The sequence below is a fragment of the Salvelinus fontinalis genome, chromosome 17 (assembly GCF_029448725.1).
Source record: "Salvelinus fontinalis isolate EN_2023a chromosome 17, ASM2944872v1, whole genome shotgun sequence".
In the NCBI taxonomy this organism is placed as follows: Eukaryota; Metazoa; Chordata; class Actinopteri; order Salmoniformes; family Salmonidae; genus Salvelinus; species Salvelinus fontinalis.
In genome coordinates, this window is record NC_074681.1 from 2,603,412 (window position 1) to 2,625,563 (window position 22,152).

General features: G+C 43.7%; 1 protein-coding gene across 1 annotated transcript; it reads left to right on the forward strand.

Moving 5' to 3' along the window:
- The first annotated feature begins 8 nt into the window (after positions 1 to 8).
- Positions 9 to 21,394, forward strand: LOC129813565 (lipoprotein lipase-like). Its single transcript, XM_055865880.1, has 10 exons — positions 9 to 262; positions 1,024 to 1,199; positions 7,893 to 8,072; positions 9,656 to 9,767; positions 13,212 to 13,445; positions 15,588 to 15,830; positions 16,028 to 16,148; positions 16,440 to 16,613; positions 19,562 to 19,672; positions 19,973 to 21,394. The coding sequence occupies exons 1-10, from the start codon at positions 172 to 174 to the stop codon at positions 20,079 to 20,081; spliced, it is 1,551 nt and encodes a 516-aa protein (XP_055721855.1). The 5' UTR covers positions 9 to 171; the 3' UTR covers positions 20,082 to 21,394.
- The last annotated feature ends 758 nt before the right edge of the window (positions 21,395 to 22,152 follow it).

The window sequence follows — 22,152 nt, forward strand, 5'->3', positions numbered from 1 at the left end:
AATACACCATTTGAAACCTTCAAGTTCAAGTGAATATCATATTACGTAGTTGGACAACTTTACAAAAATAGACTTTTACAAGCTGTAAAATACATTCCACCGCATTAAAGTGACGAACAATTTTCTTTTTCATTTTGGAAAGTTCTTTAATTAAATTGAATCAACTGTACTATGGGAAAAGAAATCACCTGGTTGATCATAATTGGGATTTGTATCAAGTCATCATGTGAGTCTCTCTTCAACATTGAAACTCCTGCTCTCAGTAAGTTGGACGATTCTTTTATTTTCTCAAATTCATTCATGCATTATTCTGAATACAAAAAGTTATGTAAAAAATGTAATTATATTTATGTTTTATAAACAGATTATAATAGGCTACGTGCTGTTGATAAAAGGTGCGGTGAGTTTTTTAACAATTGTAACATTTGTGCCACGGAAATTGGAAAGTTGGCATTTGGATGAGGCAGTTTCCACGAAGGCAGTTTCCATTAACCTATTTTGAGCTCGGACAGACAGTTCATTATTTGTAGGAACAACACTACCCTAACCTGTTGGTGTTTTATTAGGAGAAGAGGACCCTGGTCCCAGATCACCTGAACATATGGGCTAGAAGAGATTTCACGAAATCATGACACATTCATATGTACATGAACCCTGTTCCTTATAACCATATTTGTATATATGCACATTCATATTTAAATATGTATCAGATTATGTTTTTAAACTTTAACAAAATATTATAAATGATGAGGTTTGGGATGATTTTATAATTTTGCAATCTGAGAGAGGAATGACTAGTTCTCTCTGGTTGAACCTCTACAGTCTTAAGGGACATTTTGTGCTTTTGAACCCATGAGAATATGCACCGGTGTCTTTGAACACCGGTGTCTATAAACATCTGTGCCTATACTGTTACTGTATCCGCCAGCATAATAGGTCATTAATTGCCATGTACTAAATGTTTTAGAAACACTTGATACAAAGTGGGGATCATGTCTTTAATCTCTCCCTCTGTCCCTCCAGGCAACGGTACAGACTGGATACTGGACTACACTGACATAGAGACCAAGTTCTCAGTACGTTCAGTCGAAGAGCCAGAGGAGGATCTGTGTTACCTGGTGCCAGGCAAAAAGAATACAGTCACACAGTGTGGCTTCAACATCAGTTTACCCACGTTCGCCATCATACATGGCTGGTCGGTAAGTAGCTACCTGGACAATAGGAGTGTAGACTGGTCCCAGGTCACCTGGACAACAGGAGTGTAGACTGGTCCCAGGTCACCTGGACAACAGGAGTGTAGACTGGTCCCAGGTCACCTGGACAACAGGAGTATAGACTGGTCCCAGATCAGCTGGATAAGAGGAGTGTAGACTGGTCCCAGATCAGCTGGATAAGAGGAGTGTAGACTGGTCCCAGATCAGCTGGATAACAGGAGTGTAGACTGGTCCCAGATCAGCTGGATAAGAGGAGTGTAGACTGGTCCCAGATCAGCTGGATAACAGGAGTGTAGACTGGTCCCAGATCAGCTGGATAACAGGAGTGTAGCCTGATCCAAGCTGCTACATGCTGTTACATGCTGCTACAAGCTGTTACATGATGTTACATGCGGTCACAAGCTGCTACATGCTGTTACATGCTGTCACAAGCTGCTACATGCTGTTATGTGTGCTTTACCCTAATGGGAATCCCTCAGGCTCGGTCAATGACATTTAACACATATCATGTATTTATCCCAGAGGGGCCATTACTTTGGGCACAAGGGAGAGATAACACTAGGACATACCAACTCCACAGCACAAGGACATACCAACTCCACAGCACTAGGACATACCAACTCCACAGCACTAGGCAGGAAGGACATACCAACTCCACAGCACTAGGACATACCAACTCCACAACACTAGGACATACCAACTCCACAGCACTAGGACATACCAACTCCACAGCACTAGGACATACCAACTCCACAGCACTAGGACATACCAACTCCACAACACTAGGCAGGATGGACATACCAACTCCACAGCACTAGGACATACCAACTCCACAGCACTAGGACATACCAACTCCACAGCACTAGGACATACCAACTCCACAGCACTAGGACATACCAACTCCACATCACTAGGCAGGAAGGACATACCAACTCCACAGCACTAGGACATACCAACTCCACAGCACTAGGACATACCAACTCCACAACACTAGGCAGGATGGACATACCAACTCCACAGCACTAGGACATACCAACTCCACAGCACTAGGACATACCAACTCCACAGCACTAGGACATACCAACTCCACAGCACTAGGACATACCAACTCCACATCACTAGGCAGGAAGGACATACCAACTCCACAGCACTAGGACATACCAACTCCACAGCACTAGGCAGGAAGGACATACCAACTCCACAGCACTAGGACATACCAACTCCACAACACTAGGACATACCAACTCCACAGCACTAGGACATACCAACTCCACAGCACTAGGACATACCAACTCCACAGCACTAGGACATACCAACTCCACAACACTAGGCAGGATGGACATACCAACTCCACAGCACTAGGACATACCAACTCCACAGCACTAGGACATACCAACTCCACAGCACTAGGACATACCAACTCCACATCACTAGGCAGGAAGGACATACCAACTCCACAGCACTAGGACATACCAACTCCACAGCACTAGGACATACCAACTCCACAACACTAGGCAGGATGGACATACCAACTCCACAGCACTAGGACATACCAACTCCACAGCACTAGGACATACCAACTCCACAGCACTAGGACATACCAACTCCACAGCACTAGGACATACCAACTCCACAGCACTAGGACATACCAACTCCACAGCACTAGGACATACCAACTCCACAGCACTAGGACATACCAACTCCACAGCACTAGGACATACCAACTCCACAGCACTAGGCAGGAAGGACATACCAACTCCACAGCACTAGGACATACCAACTCCACAACACTAGAACATACCAACTCCACAACACTAGAACATACCAACTCCACAGCACTAGAACATACCAACTCCACAGCACTAGAACATACCAACTCCACAACACTAGAACATACCAACTCCACAGCACTAGAACATACCAACTCCACAACACTAGAACATACCAACTCCACAACACTAGAACATACCAACTCCACAGCACTAGAACATACCAACTCCACAGCACTAGAACATACCAACTCCACAACACTAGAACATACCAACTCCACAGCACTAGGACATACCAACTCCACATCACTAGGCAGGAAGGACATACCAACTCCACAGCACTAGGACATACCAACTCCACAGCACTAGGCAGGAAGGACATACCAACTCCACAGCACTAGGACATACCAACTCCACAACACTAGGACATACCAACTCCACAGCACTAGGACATACCAACTCCACAGCACTAGGACATACCAACTCCACAGCACTAGGACATACCAACTCCACAACACTAGGCAGGATGGACATACCAACTCCACAGCACTAGGACATACCAACTCCACAGCACTAGGACATACCAACTCCACAGCACTAGGACATACCAACTCCACATCACTAGGCAGGAAGGACATACCAACTCCACAGCACTAGGACATACCAACTCCACAGCACTAGGACATACCAACTCCACAACACTAGGCAGGATGGACATACCAACTCCACAGCACTAGGACATACCAACTCCACAGCACTAGGACATACCAACTCCACAGCACTAGGACATACCAACTCCACAGCACTAGGACATACCAACTCCACAGCACTAGGACATACCAACTCCACAGCACTAGGACATACCAACTCCACAGCACTAGGACATACCAACTCCACAGCACTAGGACATACCAACTCCACAGCACTAGGCAGGAAGGACATACCAACTCCACAGCACTAGGACATACCAACTCCACAACACTAGAACATACCAACTCCACAGCATTAGGACATACCAACTCCACAACACTAGGACATACCAACTCCACAACACTAGAACATACCAACTCCACAACACTAGAACATACCAACTCCACAGCACTAGAACATACCAACTCCACAGCACTAGAACATACCAACTCCACAACACTAGAACATACCAACTCCACAGCACTAGAACATACCAACTCCACAGCACTAGAACATACCAACTCCACAGCACTAGAACATACCAACTCCACAACACTAGAACATACCAACTCCACAGCACTAGAACATACCAACTCCACAACACTAGAACATACCAACTCCACAACACTAGAACATACCAACTCCACAGCACTAGAACATACCAACTCCACAGCACTAGAACATACCAACTCCACAACACTAGAACATACCAACTCCACAGCACTAGGACATACCAACTCCACAGCACTAGAACATACCAACTCCACAGCACTAGAACATACCAACTCCACAGCACTAGGACATACCAACTCCACAGCACTAGGACATACCAACTCCACAACACTAGAACATACCAACTCCACAACACTAGAACATACCAACTCCACAGCACTAGGACATACCAACTCCACATCACTAGGCAGGAAGGACATACCAACTCCACAACACTAGGACATACCAACTCCACAGCACTAGAACATACCAACTCCACAGCACTAGAACATACCAACTCCACAGCACTAGGACATACCAACTCCACAGCACTAGGCAGAAAGGACATACCAACTCCACAGCACTAGGCAGGAAGGACATACCAACTCCACAACACTAGGCAGAAAGGACATAGCAACTCCACAGCACTAGGACATACCAACTCCACAGCACTAGAACATACCAACTCCACATCACTAGGCAGGAAGGACATACCAACTCCACAGCACTAGGACATACCAACTCCACAGCACTAGGCAGGAAGGACATACCAACTCCACAACACTAGAACATACCAACTCCACAGCACTAGGACATACCAACTCCACAGCACTAGGACATACCAACTACACAGCACTAGGCAGGAAGGACATACCAACTCCACAGCACTAGGACATACCAACTCCACAGCACTAGGACATACCAACTCCACAGCACTAGGACATACCAACTCCACATCACTAGGCAGGAAGGACATACCAACTCCACAGCACTAGGACATACCAACTCCACAGCACTAGGACATACCAACTCCACAACACTAGGCAGGAAGGACATACCAACTCCACAGCACTAGAACATACCAACTCCACAACACTAGGCAGGAAGGACATACCAACTCCACAGCACTAGGACATACCAACTCCACAACACTAGAACATACCAACTCCACAGCACTAGGACATACCAACTCCACAACACTAGGACATACCAACTCCACAACACTAGGACATACCAACTCCACAGCACTAGGACATACCAACTCCACAACACTAGAACATACCAACTCCACAGCACTAGGCAGGAAGGACATACCAACTCCACAGCACTAGGACATACCAACTCCACAACACTAGGACATACCAACTCCACAACACTAGGCAGAAAGGACATACCAACTCCACAGCACTAGGACATACCAACTCCACAGCACTAGAACATACCAACTCCACATCACTAGGACATACCAACTCCACAGCACTAGAACATACCAACTCCACAACACTAGAACATACCAACTCCACAGCACTAGGACATACCAACTCCACAGCACTAGGCAGGAAGGACATACCAACTCCACAACACTAGAACATACCAACTCCACAACACTAGAACATACCAACTCCACAGCACTAGGACATACCAACTCCACAGCACTATTCAGGAAGGACATACCAACTCCACAACACTAGGACATACCAACTCCACAGCACTAGAACATACCAACTCCACAACACTAGGACATACCAACTCCACAACACTAGAACATACCAACTACACAGCACTAGGACATACCAACTCCACAGCACTAGGCAGGATGGACATACCAACTCCACAACACTAGGACATACCAACTCCACAGCACTAGGACATACCAACTCCACAACACTAGAACATACCAACTCCACAACACTAGAACATACCAACTCCACAACACTAGAACATACCAACTCCACAGCACTAGGACATACCAACTCCACAACACTAGGCAGGAAGGACATACCAACTCCACAGCAATACACCACAGAGGACAATACCACACTTCTCAACCTACACAGTAACCCTAATGTAGTGCTGCCACATAGGGTCTGGTTAGTAGTGTACTACATAGGGTCTGGCTAGTACTGCACTACATAGGGTCTGGCTAGTACTGCACTACATAGGGTCTGGCTAGTAGTGTACTACATAGGGTCTGGTTAGTACTGCACTACATAGGGTCTGGTTAGTACTGCACTACATAGGGTCTGGCTAGTACTGCACTACATAGGGTCTGGCTAGTACTGCACTACATAGGGTCTGGTTAGTAGTGTACTACATAGGGTCTGGCTAGTACTGCACTACATAGGGTCTGGCTAGTACTGCCCTACATAGGGCCTGGCTGGTAGTGTACTACATATGGTCTGGTTAGTACTGCACTACATAGGGTCTGGTTAGTACTGCACTACATAGGGTCTGGTTAGTAGTGTACTACATAGGGTCTGGCTAGTACTGCACTACATAGGGTCTGGCTAGTACTGCACTACATAGGGTCTGGCTAGTAGTGTACTACATAGGGTCTGGCTAGTACTGTACTACATAGGGTCTGGTTAGTAGTGTACTACATAGGGTCTGGTTAGTAGTGTACTACATAGGGTCTGGCTAGTACTGCACTACATAGGGTCTGGCTAGTACTGCACTACATAGGGTCTGGCTAGTAGTGTACTACATAGGGTCTGGCTAGTACTGCACTACATAGGGTCTGGCTAGTACTGTACTACATAGGGTCTGGTTAGTAGTGTACTACATAGGATCTGGTTAGTACTGCACTACATAGGGTCTGGCTAGTACTGCATTACATAGGGTCTGGCTAATAGTGTACTACATAGGGTCTGGCTAGTACTGCACTACACAGGGTCTGGCTAGTACTGCACTACATAGGGTCTGGTTAGTAGTGTACTACATAGGATCTGGTTAGTACTGCACTACATAGGGTCTGGTTAGTACTGCACTACATATGGTCTGGTTAGTAGTGCACTACATAGGGTCTGGCTAGTAGTGTACTACATAGGGTCTGGCTAGTACTGCACTACATAGGGTCTGGCTAGTACTGCACTACATAGGGTCTGGTTAGTAGTGTACTACATAGGGTCTGGTTAGTAGTGTACTACATAGGGTCTGGCTAGTACTGCACTACATAGGGTCTGGCTAGTACTGCACTACATAGGGTCTGGCTAGTACTGCACTACATAGGGTCTGGCTAGTACTGCACTACATAGGGTCTGGCTAGTACTGCACTACATAGGGTCTGGCTAGTACTGCACTACATAGGGTCTGGCTAGTACTGCACTGCATAGGGTCTGGTTAGTACTGCCCTGCATAGGGTCTGGTTAGTACTGCACTGCATAGGGTCTGGTTAGTAGTGTACTACATAGGGTCTGGTTAGTACTGCACTACATAGGGTCTGGTTTGTAGTGTACTACATAGGGTCTGGTTAGTACTGTACTACATAAGGTCTGGTTAGTACTGCACTGCATAGGGTCTGGTTAGTACTGCACTGCATAGGGTCTGGTTAGTACTGTACTACATAAGGTCTGGTTAGTAGTGTACTATATAGGGTCTGGTTAGTAGTGTACTACATAGGGTCTGGTTAGTAGTGTACTACATAGGGAATAGTGTGTCTTTGAGGTTTGCCCTAACGAACCTGTAAGTCCTCCCTAATACACTTGTATCTTCCTGCCTTGTGTTCTAGGTGGCAGGTCTGTTTGAGAGCTGGATCCACAAGCTGGTAGCGGCCCTGTTTGAGCGTGTGCCCAATGCCAACGTTCTAGTGGTGGACTGGCTGGACCGGGCCCAGCACTACTACCCCAACTCTGCTGCCAACACCAAGCTGGTTGGAAAGGATGTGGCCAGGCTCATCAACTGGCTGGAGGTGAGGGTTTGATCATGATGCCGTTTTGGTACGATACTGTAATGATAATATATTGGATTTATACAAGGGCGAAAGTAGATGTAATTTCTTCCCGTAACACTACCTCTTAATCATGGAAATCCATATAGAATCCCTATTAATTCAATAGGATCACTCTGGCACTCGTCTAAAGATTTGTAATTTAACTTTTAAAATGTATTATCTTTTGAAGTGGCACAACCAATCGTGATGTTTTCATCTGATTGTCAACCAATCCCATCAAAGGGCTCCTTTACTAGGTGTACCCAGCGCCCGTTCATCCACACGTAACATATTTCCAGCCACCAAACAGAGGTGAATAGAAAGAGACATCTTTAAGACAAAATGGCAAAAAAAGTGTAATGACATTTGGCGATTGTCATTAGGCTAGAATTTATGTGTCCATTGCTTTCCGCCCGTGTCTCGGTGTCGGCCACTCATATCTGCCTTGGCAAAATGTGTTCTCGTTGAACCACATCGCAATTTGGAGAGTAGGCCATACCACCTGTTGTGATAGGCTCATGTTTTACAGGTATGGCGTACCCCCACTATTTATTTTTACGTATCTGCCGTACTTTCACCCCTGGATTTATATACAGATGTTGGGTCTTAATTTGAGCCAGTTTGCTACAGCAGGTACATAATCCTGCATCAACAGGAAATGTGAATTATTATTAATCGACATTTTTGTAGGGGTTGATACTTTTTTCATAAGGGAGAATCTAATCTGAAATTTCTACGTAGAAATTACAAACTTCCGAATCCTTTTACGGGGTGCTCAAATTGCTTAATTTGCCTGATCTGTGATCTGTATATTTGCATTAGCAAGGAGAGAGAGAAAGAAAGCGGGAGAGAGAAAGAGAGGGGGGGTGACGAGAGAGAGAGAGATGGGGGGGTGACGAGAGAGAGAGAGAGAGAAAGAGAGGGGGGTGACGAGAGAGAGATGGGGGGTGATGAGAGAGAGAGAGATGGGGGGGTGATGAGAGAGAGAGAGATGGGGGGGTGATGAGAGAGAGAGAGATGGGGGGGTGATGAGAGAGAGAGAGAGAGATGGGGGGGTGACGAGAGAGAGAGAAATGGGGGGGTGATGAGAGAGAGAGATGGGGGGTGATGAGAGAGAGAGATGGGGGGGTGATGAGAGAGAGAGATGGGGGGGTGACGAGAGAGAGAGAGAGAGAGATGGGGGGGTGACGAGAGAGAGAGAAATGGGGGGGTGATGAGGGAGAGAGATGGGGGGTGATGAGAGAGAGAGAGATGGGGGGGTGATGAGAGAGAGAGAGATGGGGGGGTGACGAGAGAAATGGGGGGGTGATGAGAGAGAGAGATGGGGGGGTGATGAGAGAGAGAGATGGGGGGGTGATGAGAGAGAGAGATGGGGGGGTGATGAGAGAGAGAGAGAATTAGCAATGGAGATCGATGCAGTTTGATGTGATAGTCGACTGTTCTACCACACTGATCATTCCAGAACCATAATCCATGTGTTCTCTTACTTGAAATGTGCAGTTATTTATGTGGATCTGAAACGCACCAATCCTCTGTTAAAAGTAAACGATACCTCCCCTCAGGTGGATCTGAAGTATGACCTGAAGAACCTCCACCTGCTGGGCTACAGCCTGGGAGCACACGTGGCTGGCGTAGCTGGAAACCTGACCAACAATAAGGTCAACAGGATCACTGGTGGGTAGGACTTAGATGCTCTCATCCCTCGTACGGTGCCTGTATGAGCAGGTTTCTGTAGGACCAATAGAGACATATAACCATCTCTCAATCCACCTCAACTCTGCTACTCAGGGACCCGCTGGTGGGTAGGACCAGACCACAGCCAGATAACAGAGTAATATAACTGGTGGGTAGGACCAGACCACAGCCAGATAACAGAGTAATATAACTGGTGGGTAGGACCAGACCACAGCCAGATAACAGAGTAATATAACTGGTGGGTAGGACCAGACCACAGCCAGATAACAGAGTAATATAACTGGTGGGTAGGACCAGACCACAGCCAGATAACAGAGTAATATAACTGGTGGGTAGGACCAGACCACAGCCAGATAACAGAGTAATATAACTGGTGGGTAGGACCAGACCACAGCCAGATAACAGAGTAATATAACTGGTGGGTAGGACCAGACCACAGCCAGATAACAGAGTAATATAACTGGTGGGTAGGACCAGACCACAGCCAGATAACAGAGTATTATAACTGGTGGGTAGGACCAGACCACAGCCAGATAACAGAGTAATATAACTGGTGGGTAGGACCAGACCACAGCCAGATAACAGAGTAATATCACTGGTGGGTAGGACCCAAAAATATATATAACAGAGAAGTATGTGGCTCTGGGTAGGACCCAGCCCTCGTATGGTATCTGTCCATCTGTCAATCAACCTAATCACTGCTGTGTCATTAGGCTCTGATCTAAACCTAACATATACAAGTTTTCCCTGAATTATTTTTTGGTATTTACGTTGCACCCCTATAGCAGTTATAATGGTTTGTTGCCTATCAATTTGCAGTCACCCCACTTTGGTCAGCCAATCACTGCTTAAGTAAACACCCAACTCATTTCCCCTCTCTTAGAGTGAGTGTGATTGCCTAGACTTAGTGAGAAGATGTACAGCTGTTTTTTGTTAACCAGTTGGCATCATGGAGTTTTCTGAAGATAGCATTGAGACTTGTTGGGGGTGTAGACGACGATGTCATCTATATAGACAAAAAAAGGTGACATCTCACAGTTTCTCAAGAACTCCCTACATCAGCCCATTTGAAAGGTCACTCCAGTATGCTTAAGGCCAATAAGCTTTGGGTAATGGCTTTAAACTGATACAGGCCCGAAGGCTTTGGGTAATGGCTTTAAACTGATACAGGCCCAAAGGCTTTTGGGTAATGGCTTTAAACTGATACAGGCCCGAAGGCTTTTGGGTAATGACTTTAAACTGATACAAGCCTGAAGGCTTTTGGGTAATGGCTTTAAACTGATACAGGCCTGAAGGCTTTTGGGTAATGGCTTTAAACTGATACAGGCCCGAAGGCTTTTGGGTAATGGCTTTAAACTGATACAGGCCCGAAGGCTTTTGGGTAATGGCTTTAAACTGATACAGGCCCGAAGGCTTTTGGGTAATGGCTTTAAACTGATACAGGCCCGAAGGCTTTTGGGTAATGGCTTTAAACTGATACAGGCCCGAAGGCTTTTGGGTAATGGCTTTGTACTGATACAGGCCCGAAGGCTTTGGGTAATAGCTTTAAACTGATACAGGCCCGAAGGCTTTTGGGTAATGGCTTCAAACTCATACAGGCCTGAAGGCTTTTGGGTAATGGCTTTAAACTGATACAGGCCCGAAGGCTTTGGGGTAATGGCTTTAAACTGATACAGGCCTGAAGGCTTTTGGGTAATGGCTTTAAACTGATACAGGCCCGAACGCTTTTGGGTAATGGCTTTAAAAACTGATACAGGCCTGAAGGCTTTTGGGTAATGGCTTTGAACTGATACAGGCCCGAAGGCATTTGGGTAATGGCTTTAAACTGATACAGGCCCGAAGGCTTTTGGGTAATGGCTTTGAACTGATACAGGCCTGAAGGCTTTTGGGTAATGGCTTTAAACTGATACAGGCCCGAAGGCTTTTGGGTAATGGCTTTAAACTGATACAGGCCTGAAGGCTTTTGGGTAATGGCTTTAAATGGATACAGGCCTGAAGGCTTTTGGGTAATGGCTTTAAACTGATACAGGCCCGAAGGCTTTGGGTAATGGCTTTAAACTGATACAGGCCCGAAGGCTTTGGGTAATGGGTTTAAACTGATACAGGCCCGAAGGCTTTGGGTAATGGGTTTAAACTGATATAGGCCTGAAGGCTTTTGGGTAATGACTTTAAACTGATACAGGCCCGAAGGCTTTTGGGTAATGGCTTTAAACTGATACAGGCCCGAAGGCTTTGGGTAATGGCTTTAAACGGATACAGGCCGATAAACTGATACAGGTTACCACTGCATTTTCTTTGCCCTTCCCATCCATCTCAACTTATTTGTATAACTAAGCATGCCATTCCCCACCTCAGATAACATAACGGTTCAGGCCAGGGCCGAATCCAAGGCAGTAGCAACTCCTTATTTGACCTGTATCAGTTTAAGGCAATGCCTTTAGGCCTTAAGAACGCTGGATGGACCTTTCAGAGGTCCTACTGAACTAACTTCAGGTTGAGTTCAGTTTGAGGGAATAATAACTCATGTTACACATGTTCTTTTTATCAGTGAGAAGTTGTATGAATGTAAAATGATTATTTATAACACCCGAAATGACTATTTATAACACACAAAATAACTATTTATAACACCCAAAATAACTATTTATAACCCCCCAAAAGGTGTATTTATAACACCCAAAAGGACTATTTATAACACTCAGAAGGACTATTTATAACACCCAAAATGACTATTTATAACACGCAAAAGGACTATTTATAACACCCAAAATTACTATTTATAACACCCAAAAGGACTATTTATAACCCCTTGAAATTACTATTTATAACACCCCAAAATACTGCTGTATAACACTCAAAAGGCTTGTACTTTGAACCATGTGTTCTAATACATCATGGCAGGCTGACACCACAACAGCAGACTGACACCACAACAGCAGGCTGACACCACAACAGCAGACTGGCACCATAACAACAGGCTGACACCACAACAGCAGACTGACACCACAACAGCAGACTGACACCACAACAGCAGACTGACACCACAACAGCAGACTGACACCACAACAGCAGGCTGACACCACAACAGCAGGCTGACACCACAACAGCAGGCTGACACCACAACAGCAGGCTGACACCACAACAGCAGGCTGACACCACAACAGCAGACTGACACCACAACAGCAGACTGACACCACAACAGCAGGCTGACACCACAACAGCAGGCTGACACCACAACAGCAGGCTGACACCACAACAGCAGGCTGGCACCACAACAGCAGGCTGGCACCACAACAGCAGGCTGACAGTGTTCTGAATATATGCAGTAGTTCCTAACTATTATTAACAACAGAGCAGATTATAGTAGTTCTGTTAGATACCAGTTCTCTAATGTCCCTCTCCCTGTCCTGCTCTCTCTGTCAGGCTTGGATCCAGCTGGGCCTCGCTTCGAATACGCTGAGCACCTAAACCGCCTGTCTCCCGACGATGCAACATTTGTGGACGTCCTCCACACCAACACCAGGGGGTCTCCAGATCTCAGTATCGGTATCCAGAGACCCGTGGGCCACGTGGACATCTACCCCAACGGAGGAACCGCGCAGCCAGGCTGCTCCTTCCGGCACACCGTAGACATGATGAGAAGCTTTGGCCTCCACAGTGAGTAGACCCAGGCTTCACTCCAACTCCCACAAACCCTCACACTGTAGTTCAATAGATCTAGGCATCTACAGTGAGAAGACACAGGCTTAACTCCAACTCCCATAAACCCTCACACTGTAGTTTAATAGATCTAGGCATCTACAGTGGGAAGACCCAGGCTTCATTCCAACTCCCACCAACCCTCACACTGTAGTTCAATAGATCTAGGCATCTACAGTGAGAAGACACAGGCTTAACTCCAACTCCAACTCCCATAAGCCCTCACACTGTAGTTCAATAGAACTAGGCATCTACAGTGAGAAGACACAGGCTTAACTCCAACTCCCATAAACCCTCACACTGTAGTTCAATAGAACTAGGCATCTACAGTGAGAAGACACAGGCTTAACTCCAACTCCCATAAACCCTCACACTGTAGTTCAATAGAACTAGGCATCTACAGTGAGAAGACACAGGCTTAACTCCAACTCCCACAAACCCTCACACTGTAGTTTAATAGAGTACCACAGTATGAGTCATAATACCCATAAAATATCAAATCAAATCAACATAAAAAAGGTTGGCCTCATACACACATCTAGTAGATGTTATTGCGGGTGTAGTGAAATGCTTGTGTTCCAAGCTCCAACAGTGCAGTAGTATCTAGCAATTCACAACAATTAACAAATCTAAAAGTAAAAGAACGGAATTAACAAATATATAAATATTAGGACGAGCCATGTCGGAGTGGCATTGACTAAAATACAGTAGAATAGAATACAGCATATACATGTATATGAAATGAGTAAAGCAGTATGTAAAACATTATTAAAATGACCAGTGATTCCATGTCTATGTATGTAGGGCAGCAGAGAGCGGTCAAACAAGGAAACGGCTTCAATCATTTCTCCACCATTCATTTTTCCCATAGGGCGTAACATTTTGATAACCATGGTAAGTCTCTCTAGGACAAGGCGACTTTTATCATTTGCCTGTATTTACCTCCAAAATGAAATGCTAATTAGCTGCTAATGTGGCTATCATAAAGAACTACAAATACCATGATGATCAGGATGAGACTGCCGAATCAAGGGAAAGGTAAGAATCTCTGGATTAACTATCTAATGTGAGCTAAATTTAGTAATGACTTTACAATTACATTTACAATTCTGTGAACTGTCTTGTGCAAGTTTTAAATTGACACAATACTTCTTTAGCAAAGGTGTCAGCTAGAGATGACGTGCAGGAACTAGCAGGGATTTGTAGTCTGGCATGATGATAATTAGCAATTTCGAATCTGAGAGTAAATAAAGCCGACTATATTGATAAAAGTCACCTTGTCCAAGAAAGATTGACATGGTTATCAACGTCATGCCAGGGTAAAGCCTACATGAAACACAGCCCTTATTTTAAGTGTTTCTAAAATTCCCTATGGGAAAAATAAATGGAGGAAAAACGATTGGAACCATTTCCCTGTTTGACCGCTAGGTTTTATGGGTATTATGACACCTCCACCGTAGGGCTCTGTAGAACTAGGCATCTACAGTAAGTAGACCCCGGCTTAACTCCAAATCCCACAAACAATCGCACTGTAGTTTGATAGAACTATATCTACAGTCATAGAATTCCATATATAATTACTGGATTTCTCTACCTGGTATCTAAGTAGACTTCTTAGACTTAGCCTCGTTCTCGACCAACCCTGGATTCACACTGTGGTGATAAAAAAAAAAAAAAAAAAATCATTACACAAGTGTAGGACAAAAAAAGCACACACAAGAGAACATCATTGTTTCCCAATCTGTTTTTCATTGACCTTCAGATGTGCCTGTTGCACATTTACGTTGTATTTCAGCATTACAACATCTGATTCTATCCAACTCATCATCAAGACTTTACGTGTTGAATGAAACGTACTAATGTTGTTACGGAACAGAATGTTCAAGACACCCGGGAGTCCGAGAGGAATGGATTGGGTAACGCTGATGTTTTTTAGTTTGTAGTTTGTTGTTCAACAGTACAGTGTGGCGATTAGTAGTAAGAGGACACTCGCTCTGCATTGGTGTTCTGAAGGTGAACATAATGTCTGACACACATCACTCATAACTATTCCTCTCCTGTGCCATACCCTGCATTTATTGATTTATTTTATTGAAACAGACATGGATCAGATCGTGAAGTGCGCCCACGAGCGCTCTGTGCACCTGTTCATCGACTCGCTGGTGAACAAACAGCAGCAAAGCATGGCCTACCGCTGCAACTCCAAAGACGCTTTCAACAGGGGCCTGTGTCTCAGTTGCCGTAAGAACCGCTGCAACAACCTGGGCTTCGGGGTCAACAAGATACGCACCACCAGGAGCGCCAAGATGTACCTGAAGACCGGCGCCAGTATGCCCTTCAAAGGTGGGTTGGTGAATCTGTTAAACAGCTGATTGATAGCTGGGTCGGTGTGTTCCTAAACAATGCAGATCAAACTGAGAAAGCTCGTCAAAGTTCCGCATTGTAGTATCTAGGTTCTCCTCCTTCTTATTCTTCTTCTTTTACTTCTTCTTCGTCTTGTTTATGATGCGTAAACAATCTGTCCTGTTCTCCACCCTCAGTCTTCCACTACCAGATAAAGTTCCATGTCTTCAAGCAGCAGAACCTGAGTCTAAACGAGCAGCCCTTCATAGTGTCTCTTTATGGAACCCGCGGAGAGAAGGAGGAAGTCCAACTCATTCTGTAAGCAGCTCTGCTAAACATTAAACTTCTTACAATTTAGTACCAAGTTAGGTCTTTTTTGGGGGGTTAATGTTCTGTTTAGTTTACAGTCGATTTACATTAGGTTACTTCAGTGTTACTTTACATTGTCTATTGAAATGGTACAGTGAAGTTGTGCGTAATTCCCGTGCACTGCTGATTTATAAAAGAGCAAAACAAATAATTATTTCCGGCCCAGCAGCCCGTTTTAAAAGTTCTGGTTGTTTTATTTCATATGCGTTTACCTAACTGTGCTAACCCCCCCCAACACAGGTCCAACGTGGCCACCAACACCACTGTGTCCTTCCTACTGACCACTGACGTAGACCTGGGAGAGCTGCTGAGAGTCACGCTGCAGTGGGACAGTGACTCTTACTTCTCTTTCTTCAACTCAAACGAGTTCATGATCCGCAGGATTAGAGTCAAAACCGGAGAGACCCAGTCCAAGTCAGCATCTACTTTCATCTGTCTACTGCAGTCTACCATATCTATCTCTTGTATATGAACTTACCTTAGGGAACTACTTGATTGACTTAACTCTAGTAGAGTACTGTAGAGTACAGTAGAGTACAACACAGTACAGTAGAGTGGGCTGAAAAGTTTACTCGACTCTGTTCTACTCCGCTCTACTCTACTGTACTGTATTCTACTCTACTCTGCTATACTGTACTGTATTCTATTCTACCCTACTCTACTCTACTCTATTCTACCCTACTCTACTCTACCCTACTATACTCTATTCTACCCTACTCTATTCTACTCTACTCACTCTATTCTATTCTACCCTACCCTACTCTACTCTACCCTACTCTACTCTATTCTATTATATTCTACCCTACCCCACTCTACTCTATTCTACCCTATTCTATTCTACCCTACTCTATTCTACCCTACTCTACTCTACTCTATTCTACCCTACTCTACTCTATTATATTCTACCCTACTCTATTCTACCCTACTCTATTCTACTCTACTCTATTCTACTCTACTCTACTCTATTCTACCCTATTCTACCCTACTCTATTCTACCCTACTCTATTCTACCCCACTCTATTCTACCCCACTCTATTCTACCCTACTCTATTCTACCCGACTCTATTCTACCCTACTCTATTCTACCCTACTCTATTCTACCCTACTCTATTCTACCCTACTCTATTCTACCCTACTCTATTCTACCCTACTCTACTCTATTCTACTCTACTCTACTCTATTCTACCCTATTCACCCTACTCTATTCTACCCTACTCTATTCTACCCTACTCTATTCTACCCTACTCTATTCTACCCTACTCTATTCTACTCTATCCTACCCTACTCTACTCTACCCTACTCTACTCTATTCTATTATATTCTACCCTACCCTACTCTACTCTATTCTACCCTACTCTACTCTACTCTATTCTACCCTACTCTACTCTATTATATTCTACCCTACTCTATTCTACCCTGCTCTACTCTATTCTACTCTACTCTATTCTACTCTACTCTACTCTATTCTACCCTATTCTACCCTACTCTATTCTACCCTACTCTATTCTACCCCACTCTATTCTACCCCACTCTATTCTACCCTACTCTATTCTACCCTACTCTATTCTACCCTACTCTATTCTACCCTACTCTATTCTACCCTACTCTATTCTACCCTACTCTACTCTATTCTACTCTACTCTACTCTATTCTACCCTATTCACCCTACTCTATTCTACCCTACTCTATTCTACCCTACTCTATTCTACCCTACTCTATTCTACCCTACTCTATTCTACTCTATCCTACCCTACTCTATTCTACCCTACTCTATTCTACCCTACTCTATTCTACCCTACTCTATTCTACCCTACTCTATTCTACCCTACTCTATTCTACTCTACTCTACTCTATTCTACCCTATTCACCCTACTCTATTCTACCCTACTCTATTCCACCCTACTCTATTCTACCCTACTCTATTCCACCCTACTCTATTCTACCCTACTATATTCTACCCTACTATATTCTACCCTACTCTATTCTACCCTACTCTATCCTACCCTACTCTTTTCTACCCTACTCTAATCTACCCTTCTCTATTCTACCCTACTCTACTCTATTCTACCCTACTCTATTCTACTCTACTCTACTCTATTCTACCCTATTCACCCTACTCTATTCTACCCTACTCTATTCTTCCCTACTCTATTCTACCCTACTATATTCCACCCTACTCTATCATACCCTACTCTATTCTACCCTACTCTATTCTACCCTACTCTATCCTACCCTACTCTATTCTACCCTACTCTATTCTACCCTACTCTATACTACCCTACGCTATCCCACCCTACGCTATCCCACCCTACGCTATCCCACCCTACGCTATCCCACCCTACGCTATTCTACCCTACTCTATTCTACCCTACTCTATTCTACCCTACTCTATTCTACCCTACTATATTCTACCCTACTCTATTCTACCCTATCCTACCCTACTCTATTCCACCCTACTCTATTCCACCCTACTCTATTCTACCCTACTCTATCCTACCCTACTCTATTCTACCCTACTATATCCTACCCTACTCTATTCTACCCTACTCTATTCTACCCGACTCTATTCTACCCGACTCTATTCTACCCGACTCTATTCTACCCGACTCTATTCTACCCGACTCTATTCTACCCGACTCTATCCTACCCTACTCTATCCTACCCTACTCTATTCTACCCTACTCTATCCTACCCTACGCTATTCTACCCTACTCTATTCTACCCTACACTATTCTACCCTACTCTATTCTACCCTACTCTATTCTACCCTACTCTACTCTATTCTACTCTACTCTATTCTACCCTACTCTACTCTATTCTACCCTACTCTATTCTACCCTACCCTACTCTATCCTACTCTATTCTACCCTACTCTATTCTATTCTACCCTACTCTACTCTATTCTACCCTACTCTATTCTACCCTACTCTACTCTATTCTATTCTACCCTACTCTACTCTATTCTATTCTACCCTACCCTACTATATCATACTCTATACTACCCTACTCTATTCTACTCTATTCTACCCTACTCTACTGTACTGTACTCTATTCTACCCTACTCTATTCTACCCTACTCTACTCTATTCTACCCTACCCTACCCTACTCTACTCTACTCTATTCTATTCTACCCTACTCTACTCTACTCTATTCTACCCTACTCTACTCTACCCTACTCTATTCTACCCTACTCTACTCTATTCTACCGTACTCTACTCTACTCTACCCTACTTTACTCTACTGTACTCTGCTATACTGAACTCTAGTCAACAATCCACAGTGAGTATCTTGAGTTGAGATGAATGGAGTGATTTTAAGTGTATGTGTGTATGATGCTGATTGTGACTTTCTTCTCCTGCAGGGTGATTTTCAGAGCGGAAAGTGACGGGAAGTTTGCTCACCTGGTCCAAGGAGGGGACCCTGTGACCTTCACCAAGTCTAAAGAGGATCAGAACAGCAGGACGCATGAGAGGTAAGAGACTCGGTGAAACTAACTTGGTTGATTTAATTTATTACACAAGAGAAAAAATATACAGCCACAAACCAATACAATGGCAATTCACTCATCAAAAATAATCAAGTATAACATAAAATATTATAGGATAACACAAAGAAGTATCTTATTTCCATTGGTCGGTTTCAATATAGTTAGGGAGTTCTTCCTGACCATGTGACTAACGGGAGCAGGAAAAGAGATATGACATGATCAGTTGCAGCCCACCCAATGACATACTTCCTTTGCCCAACCCTATGTGTTTGTGTCTGTTTGCAGAATCCACAGACTGAAGATGAAGGGCAGCTTCTTCAAACAAGGCCTGAACGACGCTGCCACAGACACGTCGCCATCGTCGTCATCGTTACCCCCATCAATAGAGCATTGAGGTCATATACTGTAGATATTACTGTAGTAACTGGTTAGTGGAAGAGTGTACCCTCTGGTTAAGTGGATGTATGGCCGAGTCTCAAATGACACCCTATTCCCCATACGGTGGCCCCCTATGTACCCGGGTCATGATCTGCATCGAGGATTCGAGTTACGTTCTCAAATCTCAAGTCAGGATTGCAGCCAGAGATCTGTAGAAGTGTTTGAGAGAGCCAACACAGCATAGTCCGGGTCAACATAATAGTGTAAAAACAGTATATGTTTATATAATAATATATATATGGTTTTACATTCCAATCAAGAAGTTAAACTGGATTTGGTATGTTCTGCTTCATGACAGTCTGAAAACGGGATGATGGACTTCATGATAGTGTGATTTCTTTGTTCCTTTCATTGCGTATTTAGATATGTGACGTTTCTTTAATTCAAATATATCTTACTGAATTGTTATTTATCACACATATATCCTTTATATATATATATATATATTATTTTTTATTATTATAATTGACTTTGTCAACCCTTTTAGCTGTTATAGTTTTTGAATTAAAGGTATCAAAGTTTAGGATGCGAGTAATATATTTACATTAGTATTGTAAACACGTTTTTGTTGTTGTTGTGTGTGCCAATTGTGTTACAACGTTGTGAAATCCAAGTCACCTGACGGTAATACTGATCAGCACAGGACACTTTACAGGCTGTCAATAACCCAGGTCACCGTATTGAAGGAAATCTAGTATGTACCCCAAATAGCACCCCTATTCCCTATATAGTGCACTATAAGCCCTGGTCAAACGTAGTGCACTATATAGGGAATAGGGTGCCCTTTAAGACGCAGCCCTATTCCCTATATAGTGCACTATGGGCCCTGGTCAAACGTAGTGCACTATATAGGGAATAGGGTGCCCTTTAAGACGCAGCCCTATTCCCTATATAGTGCACTATGGGCCCTGGTCAAATGTAGTGCACTATATAGGGAATAGGGTGCCCTTTAAGACGCAGCCCTATTGTATACATTCTGCAGTTCACCCAGCTACACATGGTTGCCTTAATACATTATAGACCTTTTGGAAGTTCAATATTTTCTGTCTTTGTAAATGATTGATGAAATGTCCCTTAACAAGAAAGAAAATAACAACATTGGCGGTTTCCTAGGTGATTTGGATGGGCTGTGCAGTATGTAGACAATATCGGTTGTATATAATTTATCATTTAGATTGTATGTAATGGTTTGTTTCCGGTGGTAAGTCTGCTTTTTAAAGCCTATATTTAAATGTTTTGATCCCAATAAACACTAGAGCTTGGATTTGATTGAGTTTCTGGTCGAGTTCTTGAGTCAGTTACTGTAAATACCATTTGGAAACGTTTTGGGAGTGGGTGACTGCATCTCTTCATCTCAAATGCTCATCGGCGTCACATTCCACATGCTTTCCACCTCAAGGAATACTTCACCCAGTGGAATAGTTGAACTCTGTATAATACTGAGTAATGGTCATGGTTTAATCAGAACTACAATACTGAGTAATGGTCATGGTTTAATCAGAACTACAATACTGAATAATGGTAATGGTTTAATCACAACTACAATACTGAATAATGGTAATGGTTTAATCAGAACTACAATACTGAATAATGGTAATGGTTTAATCACAACTACAATACTGAATAATGGTTTAATCAGAACTACAATACTGAATAATGGTTTAATCAGAACTACCATACTGAATAATGGTAATGGTTTAATCACAACTACAATACTGAATAATGGTAATGGTTTAATCACAACTACAATACTGAATAATGGTAATGGTTTAATCACAACTACAATACTGAATAATGGTAATGGTTTAATCACAACTACAATACTGAATAATGGTAATGGTTTAATCACAACTACAATACTGAATAATGGTAATGGTTTAATCACAACTACAATACTGAATAATGGTAATGGTTTAATCACAACTAAAATACTGAATAACGGTAATGGTTTATTCACAACTACAATACTGAATAATGGTAATGGTTTAATCACAACTACAATACTGAATAATGGTAATGGTTTAATC

What these genes read in the sequence shown, in the direction of transcription:
- LOC129813565 (XM_055865880.1), top strand. Translation starts at nt 172, where the DNA reads ATGGGAAAAGAAATCACCTGGTTGATCATAATTGGGATTTGTATCAAG. An exon ending in CCATCATACATGGCTGGTCG is followed by an intron (nt 1,200 to 7,892) that starts GTAAGTAGCTAC and finishes CTTGTGTTCTAG; the next exon opens with GTGGCAGGTCTGTTTGAGAG. An exon ending in GGCTCATCAACTGGCTGGAG is followed by an intron (nt 8,073 to 9,655) that starts GTGAGGGTTTGA and finishes ACCTCCCCTCAG; the next exon opens with GTGGATCTGAAGTATGACCT.